Raw genomic sequence first — 20,108 nt, 5'->3', positions numbered from 1 at the left:
GCGCGCGCGCGCCCGCGCGAGGCCCCGCCCCCCCGCCGGGGACTAAGCGCAGGGCCCCGCCTACCGGCCCGACGCCCCCAGGTCCTAGAGCGCAACCCCGAGCACGCCGCGGCGGGGTGGGGGTGGTAACGCCACAGCCGAGTCTGTGCAATGGGGGCTGTGTTCTTTAGGCGTCCACGCGGTGGCCTAGCGTCCAGGGAGCAGTCAGCAGCACTGGAAAGGGACAGAAACTGGGGATCGTATGACGCGCCCTCATGGCTTCCTTGGGGGGAAACACATGCCGGGGTGGAGAGGCTCAAAGGCAGGAAGGACTAAGGAGCAAGAAGCTGGCCAAGTCGGTGCCCTAGGCCATCAGGACCTCGCGAGTTCCCCTGCATGTGACCGAGAGTCTGGAAATTCCGTCTCTGGGTGGGCGGCGCCCCAGTGATAGCCTCACCAGTGCCCAGGCTTCAGGGTATCCAGTCTCCAACTGCACCTTGGAACAGGACGGGGGGTGGGGCCAGTTGGCCCACTCAGGCTAGGTCTCCAGGCTGCAGAGGACTGCTGGTCCTCCTGCCCAAGGTTGGTGAATGGATGGGTGGAGCCAGGTGGGCCCAGAGTGGACATTTCTCCATTGAATGCTCCAAGATAAGCTACTGTGGGGGTCAGACAGAGATGACCCAGAGGCCCCGACACAGACCTTCCAAAGGGGGAGTAAGCTCTGCCCAGTTCCCAGCTGCCCCATCCAGCCCTTTCAGATTCCAAGAGGAGAGCGGTTGAAGTGCTAGCCTTGGCCTTTGACACTGGTCCTCTGAATGGCCCTTCTAGAACCTGGCTGTTGTCGGGGAGTTAATCCTTCCGCAGGTTGTTACACATGGAGAGGTCCACATGGAGACTACTGGCAGGTATTTGCTGCTCTTCTTGTTACCATCTCCTCCATACAGCTTCTTGATCCCCTAAGGGGCCTGGCTTCCAGGTGGCCTCTGCCTTCCCTGCCCCTTAGGGACACACATCTTTGTTCTGGGGGTCTCGGATGTGTCCCTGTTGTTCACTACTTTTATGCCTGTGCTCCGTGGTCACCTCTCCTCTGCTGGCCTCCTCAGCCACCATTCATTCGGCTCAACAGAAGGCAGGGTGGGCTTAGAGCGGAGCCTGCACCCCACTCTACTTGCTCACAAAGCACGCACAATGAGGTTACTCTCCCAGTACCTGTACTGTTTGGTTGAAAATCTTGGTGCTAGACTAGTGTCAGGAATGGGCCTGGATTCCAGTCCTGGTTGGCTGGGATGGTTCTCCCTGAGCCTATCGGTTTCTGTGGGCAGACCACAGTGCCATGTCCCATTTGCCCTGCCTAGGGAAAAGAGGGAAGGCGGCAGAGGACAGGCTGACAGTAGACGCCGACCCTCAACGGCCAGAATTCTATTTTGGCTAAGTGGCTGTTGGGGGAGGAAGGTGATGAAAACCAGAGATGCCCTCTCACCTGCTGGTGTCTGCAGGGGCCAGAAATAGGAAACGGTGTCTGGGGGACGTGTCTGGCCATGCTGCCAGGGCAACAATGGCAGGTCCCCAGCTGGTAGAGCCTGGGCCTCCCCTGTATCTGAGGCTCGGCTTGGGTGAACAGCGTGCTAGCTGAGCTCTGCCTGTTACCAGCTGTCCCCAAGCATGCTTTTTGTTCCAGCAGGTTCTGTCCCGCCACAAGGCGAGTGGGTGACTTATCACAGAGTTGGCTGGCCACATGGGAGGCCCCTTTGTTCAGCAGAGCAACCACTGGAGGGGCTTTCTGAGGGGAGCCAGTACAGGCGAGGCTGGCAGGGAAAGGATTCCACATGGCCAGAGGGGCCCAGAACCCCTAGGAAGAGAAAGGAGCTTTCTGAATTGTGAGTACACAGTGTGGAAGGCCTTCCTGGGTTTCCAGCTAGCTTTGAGAGGTGCGGCAAGGAAAGGTCAGGTGTGAGAACAGCATAGACAACCTGAATGGGACAGGCCCCACAGATGTAGAGCTGAGGCAGAGGCCAGAAAGGGAGCCCAGGGATCACGACTATTCTTTCTTTGGGTCCCTGGCCATCTGCTTCCTGGAAGGTAGACTAACTAATGGGAACCAGAGGACACTTCTGAGGAGTAATATGGTAGGATGCCCGGTACCCCTGAGAAAGGTATAGAAGGCGTGAAGAAACAGGAACTCAGTCTCTGTCTGCTTCTGCAGGACAATGACTTGAGCCCCCTCCCCAGAAGCAGCCTCTTGAAGGTCAGCACACGGAGACAGCATTGTTTACTCACAGCACCAACCTCTTCCAGACAGGACTCTTCTGAGAGGTCCCTCTAGGCTCAATCCAAGAATAGAGGTGAGAAGTGGCTGCTTTATTGGCCTTGGTTCTCCCAAAGAGCCAGCTGCAGTGGGCCCAGCCTCTCCCATGTCTACTTCCGCTCTGTATAAGCTCCGGGACAGCATGCCCAGACACTGTCTGGACATTCTATGGTACTTCCCTTCATGAACAGGGAAACAGGGCCTACAAGGAAGGCATAGCAGCTGGGGTTGGTGCCACGCAGACCAGCGGCTTCCTAGAATCTGAGAGTCTCCCCCTCTGAGCCAGACAAGCCCCTGGGTATTCAGGCTGAGCTGAAGTTGTAGGGTGTGGATATATAATACATGCAGGGTGGACTCTATGCCACGTGCAGGAAGCAGATGGGTATGTGAGCAGAGAGGGCCAGGGAGCAGGAAAGAAGCCAGCACCCCGAGTTTTCTTGGGTTACTTTAGCTGCCATGCCTGCTCATCATTGTCAAGGGGCCAGTCTGTGGGTGTGGGCCATGGCACCATGGCTCATCTTTTCCAGGGAAGCAAACAGCCTGGAGGCTGCCAGCTATTCTTTCAGGGTTCCTTGAGGTCTCAGAAGCCCCTTCCTAGAATGTGTGGAAATGTTGCGTACTGCCTGGAATGCCAGGGACAGTGTCCAGCATCAGCTTAGGGTGGGTTTTCTGAGGACAGGGTGCATTTCTGTATTGTATTGTGGTTTTGACTTGACTTTGAGACAGGGTTGCACTATGAGGCCCTGGCTGTCCTGGAACTCACAATGTCCTGGCCTCAAACTCGGAGAGATCTGCCTGCCTCTGCCTCCCAAGTGCTGGGATTAAACGCTGTGGTGCCACACCTGGCTATCTTCTAGAGTCTCATCTGCCGACCTGGGAGCTTTGCTGGCTCTGGCCAGGTGCCCGGCTTCTAAGGCAGACCACTCCCCGGAGTGGGCAGGGAACACTGTGTGTAGTGCTCATCACTACCCCTTTCCCACAGTCTGGGCCACTACCTACCTATCCCAGTCACTCCAAGGCAGGAATTAGGAACAGCCGGGGTCCAGCACCCACAGAAACTATCCACACTGGAGGATCCTCTGTCTCTTATTTGTCTGATCTGTTCCTTCTGGGGATGACCATCTCTGTGCCAGTGCCTCACCCCGGTATCCCTTGGTGTGACCCTGTGTGATGTGGGATGGCCCCTCTATTGTCTGTGAACAAGAAACAGCTTTCCTATGGCAGGTATCTGAGCTGGAGGTGTAACTCAGTGATAGAACACATATGCAAGCCCCAGGATTGGTTCCCTGTATCCCCCAACTAAACCAGTGGCAGGGGTCCTGTGATTTGTTTTGGCCTTAAGTGGATAATAACAAAACATTTCAAAACAAATAAATCAAACCAGTATGTGGTCCCTGCATGGTCAGCATGCTTAGGCTTGGACTGCGGCAGTGGAGGACATGGGGACATCTTGCCCTGCCCACCTCAGGGTTGTCCATGGCTAGGTAAGCTTTCAGGAGGCACAAGCCAGGCAGAGGTGGCTGTTCTGATCTCAGCTGAGCCTCTCTCTTTTGATATATGACCTACGCCCCCAAATGTCTATGAATTCCTGGCCTAGCTTCCTCAACTACCTGTCTTCAAGGACTCTCTTGTTGAAACCCACAGGGTCACCTACCCCGGCCTGCAGTTTTGTCTAACTGAATCCTGGGCCTGAGGTTGAAGCTCTATTGTGGACCTTCTGATGAACGTGGTAAGTGCATCCTGACCGCAGCCAGGACCTACCAATCAAGAACCCTTCCCGGATCCTGCCAGCTCTGTGGTCCCGGGTAATGCACTTATTAACAACGCCTGGGGCCAGGCTGTATGTGGTGGTTTGAAGAACGGCCCCTGAATGCTCATATATTTGAAGATTTGGTGCCCAGATGATGGGTTGCTGAGGGAGGCTTTGGAAATGTGGCCTTGCTGGAGGTGTGCCACTGGGGTGGGCCTTGAGGTTTTGGCGGACAGACCACTCTCTCTGCTTCCTGCCTACAGATCAGGGTGTAGCTCCTGGCTCCTGTGCCATGCCTGCCTGCTGCTGTGCTCCCCGCCATGCCGTTCGAGGACTAACCCTCTGAAATGACAACCAACCCCCTGATTAAATGCTTTCTTCTTTAAGTGACCTCGGTCATGGTGTCTCTCCACAGCAGCAGAACAGTAAGATACTATGTCCCCCCACCCCAGAGAGCTCCCTTAATACTCCGTCCCCCCACAGCCCCACAATCCAGCACCCCGTGGTCCCCCTCCTCACACTTCTGGGTGGAGGCCTGAGGTTCTTGCATCTTGGGCTGCCTGGCCCCGCCCACTGTGACCCAGTGGCTCCAAGGTGTGGATGGGTGCTGCAGGCGGTACTGGTTAGTACAGGGAGGCAGGGCCTCAAAGCACAGGGAGTTATCAGAATAGGATTTATTGATATGCTCAGTGCTACCTTGTTAATACTTCGTCACGTGGCGCGTGGCTGAGGTAATAGGGGCGGGGCCAGTGGGGCCTGGACTCCCATGGGAAGCAGCCCGGCCAGCAGCTGGGACCCGGGAGGGGGGTGTGGTTATTGCCTTGTATTCTTTCCCCCCACTCGCACCCTGGTGCCTATGCCTGCTCTCACCCACTGCTCACGTGGGTGCCACTCGCACACTCACACACACTCAGGCTCACTCCCACCACGCTTGTCCCCTACTTGTTCATGAGCTTGCTGGCACGTGGGCACTGTGCCCTCTGGCAATCTCGAGCAGCACTCTGGTGGGTGCTTATACCCACACCTGCTTACTTGGACTCTCACAGCCACCTCTGCTTCACACACACACACACACACACACACACACACACACACACACATACACACACACACCATCCTTTGCTTTAAATGCACCCTAATTCTCCTGATGATAAATAAGCTCGTCAGTTATAGTAATCATAGTAAAATAAAGTGTGTGTCAGGCTAGGAGGAGAAAGTGCATGTTGATTTGGACCTGGGGCAGCCCTCGGTTCTCCCACCTGAAGGCATCAGGTCCCTCTGCAGGGTCCAGGCCCTTGAGTGAGTGACCCCTGGGGTCTGTCCTGAGGTCAGTGCCACCCTCCTCAGCTTCCTCCTCACACACCCTAGGCTGGGCCCAACTGGGTCTGCTGAGTTGTCTCAGCACACAACAAAACCCACGAAAAAAATAAACTCTTTCTCTTGTGGCCCAGCACACAGGGGGCGCCTGATGCCAGGGTGGGCACCCTACCCCCCCCACCTTGCGCTCTAGCCCCAGCCTGCACCCATGGATGCCATGGTGAGCCAGGTGGAAGGAGTGCTGGGCCCCGTGGCATGCAGACGGGAGGCTGGGGGTGTAGGCAGTACTGGGTGAGCAGAGTTCAGGTCTACTCAAGGCTAGGCTCAGCTGGGCCATCCCTGGCTCATGCAGAGAGTTTTTGGCAGCCTGGAAGGCCCTGCCCCTCAAAACTCCACAGTACTCACAACTGTTCTTGGCTCCTCGAAGGTGGCGATGAGGATCTGCTGGGGTGGGGGGATGGTGAGGAGGTCGCCCATGTCTGAGGGTGCACAGGGACCTCCTTCCTCCTCTTCCCGGGCCTCATAGAGCGTGCTGATGTGGAGCAGGGGGTGGGTGGCATTTCGGCTGAGGATGGTGAGGGGTTCAGCCTTGCCCAGACTGCCTGGTGACAGGGGGGCAGCAGCAGGAGCCGCGGGGGGTGAGCAGACGTGAAATGGGCCCCCAGATGGAAGCCCTGGCAGGGCAGGCTCTGTGGGGTATGGGATTTCCTTCTCGGGGGGTGGAGCATCTGCAAACAGGCAGGAACACAGGCATTTCACCATCCAGCTCACTCGCTCCTGTGGCTCTCCCAGTGTCACCCATGGGGCCTGCTGGGCCCCTAGCTTCCAGGGATGGCAGGGACCCTTGCACTTAGCAGCCTGCCCAGCTAAGTCTCACTACCCATGAAGAGCAGTGCTGTTTGCTAAACACCCTCCACCCGCCGGCCCGCCCGCCCGCAGTGGCTGACATCTGCCTGAAGCCCTTATTGACCACAGGAGGTATGTGGCCACAGCCCTGCCTTCCTCCTCATCCTCTGCCTTATGGGAGCATCCAGACTCCTATTAGGCCTGAACCTCATCTTAGGAGCAACCCATCAGCTGGCCCTGCTGTCACCAAGCTCTAGCTAACCTGGCTGCCACCTCATTTACATCGTTCTGTAGTGTCTTCTGTCCTCGTGCCCTAGATGTGGGGACTGCCAGTTTCCTGCTCGGGGGCTCCCTGGGAATCTACATCTTGCCCCATCCCCCCCCTGCCTGGCTCCCTACCTTTGGTGGGTGCTGCAGCCAGGCCCAGCCCACATTCTTCTGTCTGGGACAGGAAGCCACCTTCTTGGCTCCGGGAGGCTGGTAGGGCAGGGGCTACTGCCTCAGTCTTGGCCTTCTTGGTGCCAAGGATGTAGGGATGCACATCCAAGGAGAAGTGACGGGTATGTTTCTTGTCAGAGGCAGCAGGTGGGGCAGGGGAGGGGCCGGGGTCGCCCCCACTACCCTTGTAGTGGTGGGCAGCCCGGGCACCAGCATCCAGCAGCGGGGCAATAAGCGTGTCTGTGGCTGTCTTCCTGCGTACGGGCTTGGGCTTCTCAGCCTTGCTGTTTTCCACGCGCATAATGGCCAGCTGCTCCTTGAAGGGCTGTGGCAGCGGGTTGCTGGTGGGGATCCACTTCATTTTCTTACGGGGCCGCTTGACCACAGGTGGCTCAGCGGAGCCATCAGGCTCTGCAGGGTTGATGCTGGGGTCCACGGTCTGGATGCCCGAGTCCCGCACAGTGGGCGTGGTGTCGTGGTTAGACTGAGCCAAGGCTGCCAGTAGCTGCCGCACCACATTGTCGTACATCAGGTCACTCTCGTTGGTGATGAAGTCCAGCCGATTGAGCGACTTGATATGGTCACGGTTCTCGTTGCAGAACATGGCCAGGATGTTGATGTCGCAGAACTGTGAGCGGCGCCACTGCCGGCGCGTCTTGATGCCCACCTTGTGTAGTTTGTCAAAGATGAAGTTGCTCTTGCGGAAGATGAAGAGGTGGATGAGGTTGACTAGGATGATGAGGTTCATGAAGCAGAGTAGTACGATGTCCACACCCGCAATGATCCGCTGCAGTTGCACCGATGGCAGCTTGCAGTTGACGCGCACCGTGGGTCCAGCGCTACCCACTGGCCCATCAGGTGAGGCGCCCAGGGCGCAGGTGAACTCATTCTGCTTCTGGGTGGCATAGTAGGTGCAAAGGTAGGAGATGGGCACTACACTGAGCAGCAGGATCAGTACATGCCGTGCCAAGTACAGCTTGGCCAAGAAGTTGCTGCGGCCCCGGCGCTCCAGGTACTTCTCAAACAGATTCTGCTCAGGGCTCTTCTCCTTCTCAGCATTCTCGATGATCTCTCGCTTCTCACGCTCCGTGATGCCTGGCCCCTTCGACTGGATCTGCTTCTCGATCTTGGGGGCACGGCCCTCAGCGGCTCGGTGATAGCAGTTGTCAATCTCTTGAAGCAGGAAGTTGAGCTCAGAGGTGAGGCGCGTGGAGGCCAGGAACTCCCAGCCCAGTGCGGGCACGTACATGATGGCAGCAAAGGCCAGCAGTGCGTAGGGCAGGAACTTGTGCTCAAACAGCGATGGCCACAGGCTGGCATCCACGCCGGGCAGCGCATCCCGCAGCTCTGTCCAGCAGTAGCCACGGGCGTACAGCGCCTGGTCACGGGTGAAGTTGTGCGGAGTGTAACAGTAAATTGGTTCCTCTAGGGTAGAGAGGAGACATGGGCTAGGGCAAGAGGTGGGACTGGCCTGAGGAAGACCAGGTCTTGGGATGAAGGGCGTGGGATAGACTTGATCCCATCTCTGCTCAGACCCCTCCCCTGTGTCAGAAGCTGGGCTCTCTCAGGTCCCTCTGATAGAGCTGCCTGCCTTATGCAGGGACTGCTGTTTCCAAGTGGACCGAGCCCTCTGAGGCCAGTTCCCCTCACCATGTCCTGATGACAGTGTTGTGTGTGTAGTTCCCATCCTCACAAAGTGTTAGGCAGGGGTTAAGACCTGCTTGTATGAGTTGAGAAACTGACCAGTACTGTTTGTCTAGGGCTAGAAAGGCCAAAGAGCCTGTATGTACAGGACAAACCAAGGTCTAGAGAGGATCAAGACAGGCCATGCTGGCAGCCCGGGTCCCTCTTTCAGCATCCCACATGGACTAAATACCAGTCCCTGCCACTGCCAGGACTGGTGGCCTGGATGCTCCTACCTCACCAGAGGCCCACATTGCATGAAAAAAAAAAATTGCCTGTGACAGGTGAAAGGGGTCCTTCTAGTCCCCCTGTCCTGGAGGAAGGGAAATGTGGGAACCCTAGATGCTGGTGGACACTGTTAGGGAACCCTCACAGGCTGGACACATCTGCCTCTGAACATGAACTAAGGGCCCGGCTGCACTTGCTTAAGTGGGCACACATCTTGAAGCAAAGGATGTTACCATTGCTTGCATGGGATGGTCAGCCTTGTTCTACAATCTCATACTTTTAATTCATTTCCAGAAAACTTGGAGGCTCAAAGCCCACCAGCCAGACTGGGTCATGATTCCTAGGTGCCAGACTATGGTCACCTGTGGCATTAATCCAAGCCAACCTAGCCATCTCTCTTACCCTCAAGACTGGCCCCAGGGTTCCAGCTTAAAGCCCTTCACCACAGTGTTGAGATCAGGAAGTAACAGGATCTAATTGGCTAGTCTGTCTGTACCTAGCCTCGAGTTAATCGAGACAGGGAGATGGCAGAGACTCAGCCCAGCTGGAAGACTAAGAGTTTGAATATGGCCAGGCAGTGGTGGCACACACCTTTAATCTCAGCACTTGGGAGGTAGAGGCAGGCAGATCTCTGAGAGTTTGAGGCCAGCCTGGTTTACAAACAGAGTGCCAGGATAGCCAGAGCTGTTACACAGAGAAACCTTGTCTTGACACCCCTCCCCCACTCCCTGCTGCCAAAGCTTGAATATGAAATTTCCCATATAGGTTCATGTATTTGAACATTTGTGCCCATCTGGTAGCACTGTCTTTGGGAGGTGGGGGCCTAGCTAGAAGCATCAAACTAGGGGAAGGTCACGGGGGTTATATGCACCTCAGTGTGAATGAGCCACGGCAGGAGCTGTCGCCATGGATGGAGCCACCCTAGCCATATGCCTTCTCCCCATGTTGGAATGTATTCCCTGAAACTGTGAACCAGACCAAATCCTTCCTCCGGAAGGTTGTTTCTGCCACAGAAACTAGAAAAATAACCAGCACAGACATTAATCACAGTTGACGCTTCCAGGGGCCCAAGAGGCAGGGGACAGAGACCCCACTGCTTGCATGTTCTTCTTGTAGTACCAACATTTTGGGGTCTTGGCCCCATTCTAACCTAGCCTAGGACCTTGGTAACCATTTGGGGTATATCCATCTGCCTGCATAGCCTCACATCATGAAGGCTCAAAGAAGCTTAGGGCTCAAGGACTCCCAGAACATAACCTAGTCAAGGAAAGCCCCAAAGGGCAGGGCCTGTGTGGCCACTGGTCTTCCCCATATGGTCCTGGAAGGTATGGCAGGCTCCAGTAGAGGTGTGGGTGAGCTAGACAGAGTGGCCTTACTTAGATGGTCAGGTACTGAGGCTCCTTGAAGCTGAGCTATCCCCACATGAGAGCTGGGCACCTGGCCATGGCTAGGGGCTGAAGAGGAGGTTACAGAGAGTCAGAGAAAGCTGATCCCTTTAACCTGAGGTCTTGGAGGACATGTGTCCAGGCTGGATGAGCTGGGCTCTGAGAAGAGCAAACAGGGAAAGCAAAGCTCTCTTGGTTGAAAAAAAAAATGGAATTATATATATATATATATATATATATATATATATATATATATATATATATATATATATATACACACATACGTGTGTGTGTGTGTGTGTGTGTGTGTGTGTGTGTGTGTCCTTACAGCTGACCCCTAAAGCCACAGAAGGGTGCACGGTTTTCTCTCTGGGAATTTGTCTCCCACCCTGTATCAAGCCCATCCCTACAGCCAGCCAAACTGCAAGCTGGACAAGCAAGGGGAGAGACCCCCATACTCTCATGGGCATATCCAGTGGGGCCAAACCTCCTCTTTTGTGGGCCTGTGTCTGCAGAGGCACATGGTGCTTCTGATGGCACAGCTGAGACCAAAGGACCTAGAGGAGCGCAGCTGCTCAAGCATGGCTGGCTACCACAGGGTGGTGATGCTGTGGACTTGTCGTGCTGGGCCTGAACTGGGCAGGATGGCAGGTACCCAGACACTGGACGCTCTGCCCAGATACAGTGGCTACACGGAGTTCTCTGTGTGAGGCCCCTCTTGTGGGATTTCCCAGGGGTGATGAGTCTTGCCTGGGTAAGTACAGGTGCTCAAAGAGGAGACACAAAAGCTGGTCCATCTTAATGCAGACAGAGCTATCTCTGTAGAGTGCTGTTGGAGGGTCCTTTCCCCAGAGAACGGTAATGTGTATACCTGGGCTGCTGGGCACCTTGCTGCTCATAAGAGTGCACTGAGATTCTTAGTCAAGGAAACTACTAGTCAGTCAAGCACTAGTTGAGACTGCCTACCCTGTCACAGCGGCATGGAGTCAACAGTAGTGACCCCAGAGCAGTAAGTACATGTTGAGGCCTCCAGAAGAGCGGGTCTAAATAGTATAAGCACAGACCTATAGCTTTTATGTGGAATTCTGTCCAGGGTTGGGCTGAACTTGAGCACTATAATGGCATATTTCCAGTCCACTCCTGGGGTCCAGCCTGCAAACAGACCAGCTCACTTACGCCTCTGTCACTTGTGGAAGGAAAGCCTTTCCAGGCATCCCTGGTTCTTTCTGCTGAGGCTATTGCCTCTGGCCAGCTCACAGCTACCACTGCCCTCTCAGATTCCCCCTCCTCCAGGACAGGTCCAAATCTTTTCCAAACTCCTTCATGGTGGAATGAGAGCTCCCAAGAGGACCATATCCTGATTTCTGGACCTCGTGACCGTGTTGTTTTGTGTAGTAAAAGTGAGTCTACAGCAGGGGTTAAGGACTTTCTGGCAGAGGATCCTGGATTACCTCAGTGGGACAATGGAATCGCAGGAGTCCCTTTCAAAGGCAGGCAGAGGTAGCATAGAGCAGTGCACAGAGAAGGCCTGAGCCAAATGACATGACGTAGCTAGGTCCTGAAGGTGGGAATGGACTTGCCACTGGAAGTTCTAGAAGGACTGGCCCTGCCTACAATTTACCCATATTGTAAAACTTCAGATTTCTGCAGAAATGGAGGACAACTGTTCTTAATTTTGAAACGTTTGTGTGAGTGTTTATGTGTATGTATGTGGGTGTTATGTGTGCCGTGGAATGTGTATGGAGGTCAGTGGACAACTGGTGGGTATTGGTTACCTCCTGCTACCCTGTGTGGATTCCAGGGATCAAACTTGAGTTGTCAGGCTTGAGGAAAGCATCTTTCCTGGCTGAGCTCTCTTGCCGGCCTCGTTTGTTTGCCTTTTGGTGTGTGTAAGGCGCTGGTCAACCCAGGCCCTCCAGCATGCTAAGCGAACGCTCTGCTGCTGAGCCACACCCTAGTCTCGTACATTGTTGGAAGCGCTGGGTTTGTGTGTGTCTGTTCCAGCAGTGTGGGCAGATAACAGGTGGCCCTGGCTTCTCGCAGGCTGCCTGCCTCATGTGTGTATGTACGTGGGGGAGTGCTCCATCCTGGTGCTTCCTGCAGTGGTATGGGAGGATACTTCTGAGTGCTGCAGGCCTTGCAGGGGTGAGACTCACTCATACCTGGGGCAGAAAGGGTTGACTTTCAGGGGCCACAGAAAAAAGTAGATGGGCATCCATCTCTCACAGGTCCACCCTGAGATCCGTCCTGCTGGGTGGGATGCCCAGGGAAAGGCCAGAGGCCAGGTTCAGGACTGCCTGTGCTCATCATGTCACACACTTTCGGTCTTCTTCTTCCTCTTTTTAAGATTTATTTATTATTATGTATACAGAAAAAGGCGCCAGATCTCATTACAGATGGTTGTGAGCCACCATGTGGGTGCTGGGAATTGAACTCAGGACCTCTGGAAGACAGTTGGTGCCCTTAACCTCTGAGCCATCTCTGCAGCCCTCTGTTTTCCTTCTTTAATGAAGGAAGAGTACCAAGAATAGGACACCTCCTGGGTGACATCCCACTTCTGTGAGCTGGGTGGTCACACCCAGGTGATAACCAAAAGTACCCTCAGGTATCCAGGACCTGACTATTTGACTATTTTAGGAAAAAATCGTTGCTGACCTCCCAGTCTGAGTCTGAGCAATCTGGTGGCTCTCTGACTCTCTCCCCTTCCCTGACTCCAGCCTGAGTGGCAGGGGAGCTATTTCACAGTAGCCCTGGCCCCATCACCAGCTGATCTCCAGACAGGAGTCCTCTGAGATTTTCCCGGGCTGTCCCTGCACCTTGAGCTCTACCTCCAGCTCTGCTAGGTGGAGATCAGCAGTGCTGAGCTCGAGGAAATTCATTTTTACCATAGCAGGAGCCACTCCAAGGAAGGCGGACTCCTCCTGAGAGGGTATCCACACAACACCCTCCTCTGACATTCAGAATTGAATGCCCCTATAGGCAGGACCCGGGAGTATGCAGAAAAAAATGGAGCGACCGTTGGTCACACTGGTCACAATACTAGCAGTGGGGTGGCTGGCTTAAAACAGCAGACACATACCTCCCAGATCTGAGGCCAGAAGTCCCAAATCCTTCAGGCAGGCCCCACACAGAGCCCTGGCACAGGGTCCTGAGCACGCACCTGTCTTATCTCCTATGTTCTCACTGAGTGGTCCCCTTGCAGTTTCGGGCCTCGGGAGAAGAATCATTAAGGCACCTTTTCCCCACACCCGATTTTCTTGAGCCTGAGGTCCCTGGACGCTTCTAGCTTCTGTAGGGCAAAAGGGTGGTTAAGAGCCACAAGAGCTACTGTGCTGTTCTGAACATCAACCAAAGCCAAGAGAAGCAGTCAGTGCTTCAGAATTATGCAGGAATTCAGGGAGAGCGAAAGGTAGGATTAAGGCTGGTTGTTCATTCTCTATCCTCCCAGGAAAAGAGCAGGCTTGCTGGCCAAGTTCAAGGCTCTGCTTGTCCATGCTGCGGAGCACTAGGACCCCTCCTCATACTTGTGTAGGCCTAGCTTAGCATGGGTAGATGGGCTTAGACATGTGGGCCTCAGGTGGGCACATGCATTCCTGAGGGAAAGCACAGGGAGTTTGAAGGAACAGGCCCAGGATCAGGGCTGACTTTGGGGACATCCTGGTGGTTCCAGGCCCAGCTGGATGCAGGGTGCTTGGAGGCCTCACAGGTGACAAGCTGGGCTGGCAGTGCCTGAGTGTAGGGCTCACATCAGTCCATGTGTACCCCCACATCTGAGGCTACCCTATTATGTCTGTCATAGATAAAGCTGTGTTCCCAAGTATCTGCTGAAATCCTATCCCTATACCTGTGGACTGATAGAAAAGCCTTTGCAGATGTAAATGAGGTGAGAATGGAGTAGAGTAACCCTAACCCTGCGGTATCCTTGTAACTCAAGGGAGGGATGCAGACTTGGGGGAAATCCCCAATAGAGGACAGACGTAACGCTCGGGTTGTGCAGCTACAGACCATGGAATACCAGAGATGGGTTGCAGCTACCAGCTAATCAGGAAGAAAGGGTCCTTGTCATTCTCTAGGCCATTGAGAGAGAACTCAGTCCTCCCCACAAATGGATTTTGTGCTTCTGGCGCTCAGAACTGTGAGGCACATGTCTGTGGTTGTAAGCCAGCCACCCCATGACTGATACCATGACCAGCACAGCCCAAGGCCCCTTTATGCACACACCTGGGTGTGACTGGAGGCCCATTGTGCCCTCATTCTTCTGTCTTGCTTATGGGGACATCTAATCCTGAGTGTCAGAGCCTTTGGTGTGCAAGGATGGAGACCAGGAGAACTTCCTCCACCCTTGGGGTAGTATTAAGCAGTCTGAAGGACGCCTCCTCTCAGGTTGGACATCTCTAGGTCCTGGAGTTTCCTGAAAGGTGAGGCACCTGTGGAGGATGGTGAAGAGGTAGGTATTAAAATACCTGTTCTTGTTCCCCAGGAGCTGCAGAGGGTAGAGCAGCCTGTACCTCCAGATGAACTATGGAGCCCTGACAGTCTTCTTCCTGCTATGAAACAGGCACCCATGGGCGACAAATTAGACCTGTGCATGTGGATACCTAGGCCTGAGTCCTTGCCTCAGCTCAGCTCCAGGTGGGAGATGCTATTTCCTGTCTCTGTGTGTCACCAGAAGGCAGCTCCCTAGAGCCTTATGTTGGCTTACTGCTCTGTTCTGAACATGTCGTCTTAGGCAGTGCCCACCAAGCACGTGCACTTTCCTGGGTATGACCACAGGTGCACCCACGTGCTCCCTCTCATACCAGGCCCCCTGAAGTCTCAGCCTATTCACTCTTCCCTGACCTGCCCCATCTTCCACTTACACTGCCTTTGGCAGCCAAGGGTGACTGGCCTCTTGGGCCATCATCGCTTGGTGCCCTCCAAGGCCAGCCATGTCTGACCTCTTCTGCAGAAGACCTTTGGAGAGGGGTACTTCAGAGCTCCTCAGAAGTACCCTCAATTTCCTACACTGTCAGCCCCATGAGTCCCGTGAAGCATCATGGGATTTTCACTCTCCCTGGGCAGTGGCTCTTAACACTCAGAACATCCTCCTCTGGTCCTCCCTGGCTACTCCTCCAAGCCTCAGTCCACACTGTGACAGTCTACAACTCAGACCCCAAGTCCCATTGACAGGCCTACTCCCCTCATGGCTTGAGGCTGAAGGAATGGAAAGCTAAACAACAATAAAACAGAGGAGGGCTCTCTGGGAGGGCCCGTCTCGCTTCAACCCCTCCTGCCAGACTGAGGTGCTGCCCAAGGTCTGTGATGAGACCTGAGGGCAATGCCTCCCCGCTGGCCAGGTGGGTGCGGTCCAGCTGGAGCTAGCTGCCTGGCGCTGAGAGCCGGCGCGCTCAGAGCGCGGGGCGCTAAACACCTGCGGACGCGCGCCCTGCCTCACCTGCGAAGTTCTTGGTGAAGACCAGGGTGACCAGCAGGATGGGTACCAGCACGGTGCCGATGGTGACCACGCGGTCGAACGGCAGTTCCAGTTTGAGCTGCAGCAGCAGCGCGGCCAGCGCGCCCGCCTTGTCGTCCTGCGAGCCGGGCAGGATCAGCTCCCTCAGCTTCTCGCCCGCCAGCAGCGCGGTCGCCATGTCCGCCGACTGCTCCAGGAGGTGGTGCATGGGGGGCGGGGGCGCGGCCCGGCGGGGTTCGGGCGGGGGGCGCGGGCGGGGCCGCGCGCCGGAGAGGGCGGCGGGGGGGCGAAGGGGACTGTGACCGCGGGGGCGCAGGGCACGGGGCGCCGGAAGGGGGATGTCAGCGGGGACGCGGCGGGGCTCGGGGGTCTACCGCCCCGAGAGAGGGGTCGGGCTGCCAGGGCGCCGGGCCGCCGCCGCCCCCTCCGTGCGCTGTAGCCGGCCCGCGCCCTGCGTCCCTCCCGGGGGCGGCGGCGGCTCTCCTGCCTGGGCCGCGCGGCCCGCTCCCGCCTGGGAGGGGGGCTGTTTACCTGCGGCAACTCCGCGGCGTGGCTCCGCCCCCAGCCCCCCCCACCTGCCACGTAGCTGCGGCGTTGGCGATGACTTTGCAAAAAAAAAAAAAAATTAAATTAAATTAAAAAAAAATTAAATGAAATGAACAGAATTCATAGTGACCAGCCCGTAGCATCAGGGTTGGGCCGAGCTCTGGCTCCCCTATCCCTGAGCACTGAAAGGGACTGATCGCCCGCTGTGGGGTCAAATCTTGCCTGGTGGCCTGAGGTTTCTAGCGCTACACCTCAGCTCTCTTGCTCCTCACGAGTCCTGGCCCCACTATGAGCGCAGAGGCTGCCCTATGGGGTGTTGGCAGACAAGGGCAAGGAAACCCGAACCCCTTTTCTCAGGCTAGAGCCTGCACATAAATGTGGGGCGTCCTCTCCAAGGCTCCCACATGCATGCCTCTTTACTGCAGCCATGTCCCGGACCCAGGGGCACTCAGATAAACACTGTGATGGAACGTCGCCCCATGCGGATATGCTTGCTTGCTAACCCAGCATCTCGGCAATTTCACCCACAATCAACAATCTTAGAGTTGAGCCAGCTCATGGGAGCTTCTTGCCACCATGCTGTTATCTCACCCCCTGGGCCACATGTGCTGTTCTCTGGAGCTACTGTACACAAACTTCTGCAGCCTTGGCATCCTGAGCTGATTCCCTGGCTCAGTATCCTCCATCATTATCTTTCTTGTCTTTGTGTGTGCCTGGAGTAGTAACTTCCTTCAATAACTATCCATTAGCTGTCTGGAAATATCTCCATACCAAAGCAGAGTCTGGAGAGGGCAACTGTCCTGTCTGGCCTGACTGACCCTTTCCACTCTGAATTCAGGCCCTTACCTGTGAAAGATGCATTCTTGCTTCCACAGATTTTACTTTCACCTGACTCTGCTGTTGTTAACCGCATCTCACTCCCCATTCCCGGGGTTCCTGGCTGCACTGAGATGCCCCAGTTACCTATGACAAGCCATCACCTTAGGTTTCCCTGTGCAGTCATTCTGAGGCCCTCTGAGTACTCCTGGCACCATCCTTTGCTTCTTGGAAGTGCTATGCTGTTCCCCATCATCCAACCTTCCAGAGCTCTGCATTGCTTTTCTGTTTGCCCTTCTCTGATTACTAGGCCTTTTTTGCACATTGACTACTCCTCACTGAGTTCTTGTCTTTCTCTGACCTGCAGCTCCTTTATTTCCAAATGTTGTTTCCTTTGTTAACTAATTGTGCATGCCTCCCCAAGGGCTCTATCTATCCACTCTGAGAGCCTTATTTTAAAAGAATTATGTGTATGGGTGTTTTGCCTGCATGAATGTATATGTACCACCTGCATTTCGTGGACACAGAGGCCAGAAGAACTCCCTGGGACTGAGGTTACAGACATTATAAGCCACTACATGGGTGCTGGGAATTGAATTCAGGTCCAGTTTCCCCAGCACCCATGGCTACTAACAACAGTCTGCAACCCCAGTTCCAGAGGATGGGATCCTTCTCCTGCCCTCTGTAGGCACTGCACTAATGTGGTGTACAGACATACATGCAGGCAAAATGCCCATATACATAAAATAATAAAGATAAAACCAAAGAGTTTAAATGGAGTTGCCCAATAATGGGGCAGCAATACCCCTACTAGATCCCAGAGGCTGACAAATAAAAAGCCCAGTGGAGTTGTTGGCCACTCAATTTCCATAGATGCCCAAATATTCCACTGTTCTTGGTTACACTAACCACTGTTCTTGGTTATCTTCCAGAACCTGACAGTGAGACCCTAGTGGTGAACACGCCACAGACTTCAGTCACGGGATATGGAGACATTGAGCAGGTTCTGATTTGGAAGCCCCATCCCTACTAGCTAGCTTTCACAGTGCTTATAAGGTGCTAAGTACACTACGAGGGGAGAAAAGTAAACACATCTTAGCCAGCTGTGAACCCTACAAGCTGTAATGACTGGCCTGGTATGCCATGCCCACTGATGTTAATAGTGGTGTAAACAGCATGGGAGTAACCAACCATTTTGATTGGATTTAAGTTCCACTCCACAAGGTGAACCCCATACCTGGCAACCATTGTTGGGCCAAGAACCTGGGGCTAGATGGGTCACAGGCTCTGAGAGATCCCACTACTAGTATTCTGCTAACTGAACACAGTACTAAGTAATCTGATTAATTAATGCACCTTCCCACCCTTATCAGCGAAGCTCCTATTTGCAATAGGCAGTGATTAACAGAGACCCACAACTGGCCAAGATGCAGAAAATAAGAGACTGTGGAATGCTCAGCCCTAAATTGAGACATGTACATCACATCCTGTCTCCCAAGGCTCAGGGGTTGGTTATTGCAGAAGAGGGGCCAGGGAGAGTTTTAAGAGCCAGGTGGTGGATGAATACAAGGAAACAGTGTCCTCCTCCAGACACAACAGGGCAGCTGCATATGCGAACGCACATCAATTTGAATGCATTAGTAAGTCCCTTGCAAGCTCACTCTAGACCAAATCTCAGCATGGAAAGAGGCATTAGACGTGAGTTTTACCACTAGCCAGGGAGCCAGTGGCAATTGATAGCTGCTGAGGAGTCAGTTTACTTAACTATGTTGCCCTGGTAAATGGACCACATTCCAATGGAAGGCTGCACATCCAAGACATGGGCTGCACAAATTGGATTTGATGGGTGAAGCGGGGGCACAAAATTGGGTGGGTAGAGTGGGGAGTAGATCTAGGAGGAATTAGGAAAGGGTGAAAAATCATCAAAATACACTGTATGAAATTCTCAAAGGACTAAAAACAACAACAAAGGGCCTCATTTGGACTACTGCAAGATGCATTTCCAATTCAATTTTACCTCCATGTTTAGTTCTTATGAAAATTGGCAACATTTTGATTAGGCACTGACACATCTTTAAGAATGATGATTCAGGTGCAACTCTTGTGTCAGGTTCAGCTTCATGGGATCACCAATCAAAGCAACTCGTCCTTTACATAGACTTTCTGAGAAGAGGTGAGCTGAGCAAGCAGAGGTCATTCCACACGCATGCAACTCCATTTTAAATGTCCTGAACAAGCAGCCCAGGGACATTCCACCCTTCACCCCGACTCAGGAAGAGCTGCTTCAGTGTGAGGCGGGTCAGGAGCCTTATCAAGAGTTTGCTTGGGTTCCTTGGTCGGGGCCATCACTGTATTCTGGGGCCATGGGTGATCAATGTGAAATCCATTTTGAGTACACAACAGAAAATATGTGCCAAAAAAGAAAGAAAACTCACATTTTCTTCCCAACTGACCTACAAGCATAGTATTTCATACTGGGGTTCAAACCCAGAGAGTGGAAATGCAGGCTCGAGGGGAAAAGCATCATTTCTAGCTTTGGAGGATGTCCTTTTGGTGGACAATGGTGATGTAAAATGTTAGCATGTTTTCACCGCACGAGACACTGATAGATGGCTGTTTTGCTGTGGAATGGCAAAATTTACAGTATGCTTGGAATGACACTGTAAGTAAGTAGTCCTTTAAAAATGAGTAACTAGGGCCAGACGATGATGGTGGCTCACGCCTGTAATCCCAGCACTCAGGAGGCAGAGGCAGGCGGATCTCTGTGAGTTCGTGGCCAGCCTGGTCTACAAAGCGAGTTCCATGAAAGGTGCAAAGCTACACAGAGAAACCCTGTCTCGAAAAACCACTAACAACAACAACAAAAAAAAAAAAAAAAAAAGAGAGAGAGAGAGAGCGAGCGAGCAACTGGGGCTGGGAAGAGAGCTCTGTAGTTAAGAGCACCGGCTGCTCTTATAGAGGAACCGGGTTTGGTTCCTAGAACCCACATGGATTGTATGTAACTCTAGAGGATCCTACACCATCTTCTGGACTCTGCTGGCACTGCACATAAAACACCATACACATAAAGTAAGAGTAAGTAAAATCTACAAGAAAAATGTAGGTAACTTAAAAATAAGCAAGGAAACACATTTTCCATTTCCTCTAGGGGCTATGGCCAAGTCTGAAGTCTGTCTGTGTCTACCTAACTACAGGCACTGCTGGTCCTTGCTTGTCAGGTGGTCACACTGGTCTGGGTAGTATTGTCATCCCCAAGAGCAGGGCCTTCTGTACTCTCTATTTTCTGTGGCTTCCTTCCCTCAGGCTGATTATCCAGGCTGCTGCCTGCTCTGTGTAAGGTCCAGTACAGTGATCCCCTCCTGG

At 53.9% G+C, this 20,108-nt stretch overlaps 1 protein-coding gene and 1 long non-coding RNA gene across 5 annotated transcripts; one reads left to right on the top strand and one right to left on the bottom strand.

The window, feature by feature from the left end:
* The first annotated feature begins 64 nt into the window (after positions 1-64).
* Positions 65-4,360, top strand: LOC118597279. Of its 3 annotated transcripts, XR_004946798.1 has the most exons (5): positions 65-561; positions 808-884; positions 1,661-1,856; positions 3,929-4,013; positions 4,298-4,360. It is a non-coding gene; the product is annotated as an uncharacterized LOC118597279 (long non-coding RNA). The 3 variants fall into 3 exon arrangements; XR_004946796.1 differs by having other exon boundaries at positions 65-884; XR_004946797.1 differs by lacking the exon at positions 1,661-1,856 and having other exon boundaries at positions 65-884.
* A 333-nt stretch (positions 4,361-4,693) lies between these two features.
* Panx2 (pannexin 2) lies at positions 4,694-15,966 on the bottom strand. Of its 2 annotated transcripts, XM_036208719.1 has the most exons (4): positions 15,366-15,426; positions 14,153-14,358; positions 6,597-8,060; positions 4,694-6,079 (listed from the first exon to the last, which is right to left on the bottom strand). In XM_036208719.1, the coding sequence occupies exons 2-4, from the start codon at positions 14,172-14,174 to the stop codon at positions 5,736-5,738; spliced, it is 1,830 nt and encodes a 609-aa protein (XP_036064612.1). In that variant the 5' UTR covers positions 14,175-14,358; positions 15,366-15,426; the 3' UTR covers positions 4,694-5,735. The 2 variants fall into 2 exon arrangements, with proteins under 2 accessions (XP_036064612.1, XP_036064611.1); XM_036208718.1 differs by lacking the exon at positions 14,153-14,358 and having other exon boundaries at positions 15,366-15,966.
* Positions 15,967-20,108: the final 4,142 nt, after the last annotated feature.

Source organism: Onychomys torridus, chromosome 16 (assembly GCF_903995425.1).
Source record: "Onychomys torridus chromosome 16, mOncTor1.1, whole genome shotgun sequence".
Classification (NCBI taxonomy): Eukaryota; Metazoa; Chordata; class Mammalia; order Rodentia; family Cricetidae; genus Onychomys; species Onychomys torridus.
This window is presented reverse-complemented; position numbering and strand designations above follow the sequence as displayed.

What these genes read in the sequence shown, in the direction of transcription:
- Panx2 (XM_036208718.1), bottom strand. Translation starts at nt 15,591, where the DNA reads ATGCACCACCTCCTGGAGCAGTCGGCGGACATGGCGACCGCGCTGCTG. An exon ending in CTTCACCAAGAACTTCGCAG is followed by an intron (nt 8,061 to 15,365) that starts GTGAGGCAGGGC and finishes TCTCTACCCTAG; the next exon opens with AGGAACCAATTTACTGTTAC. An exon ending in GGCTGCAGCACCCACCAAAG is followed by an intron (nt 6,080 to 6,596) that starts GTAGGGAGCCAG and finishes GCCTGTTTGCAG; the next exon opens with ATGCTCCACCCCCCGAGAAG.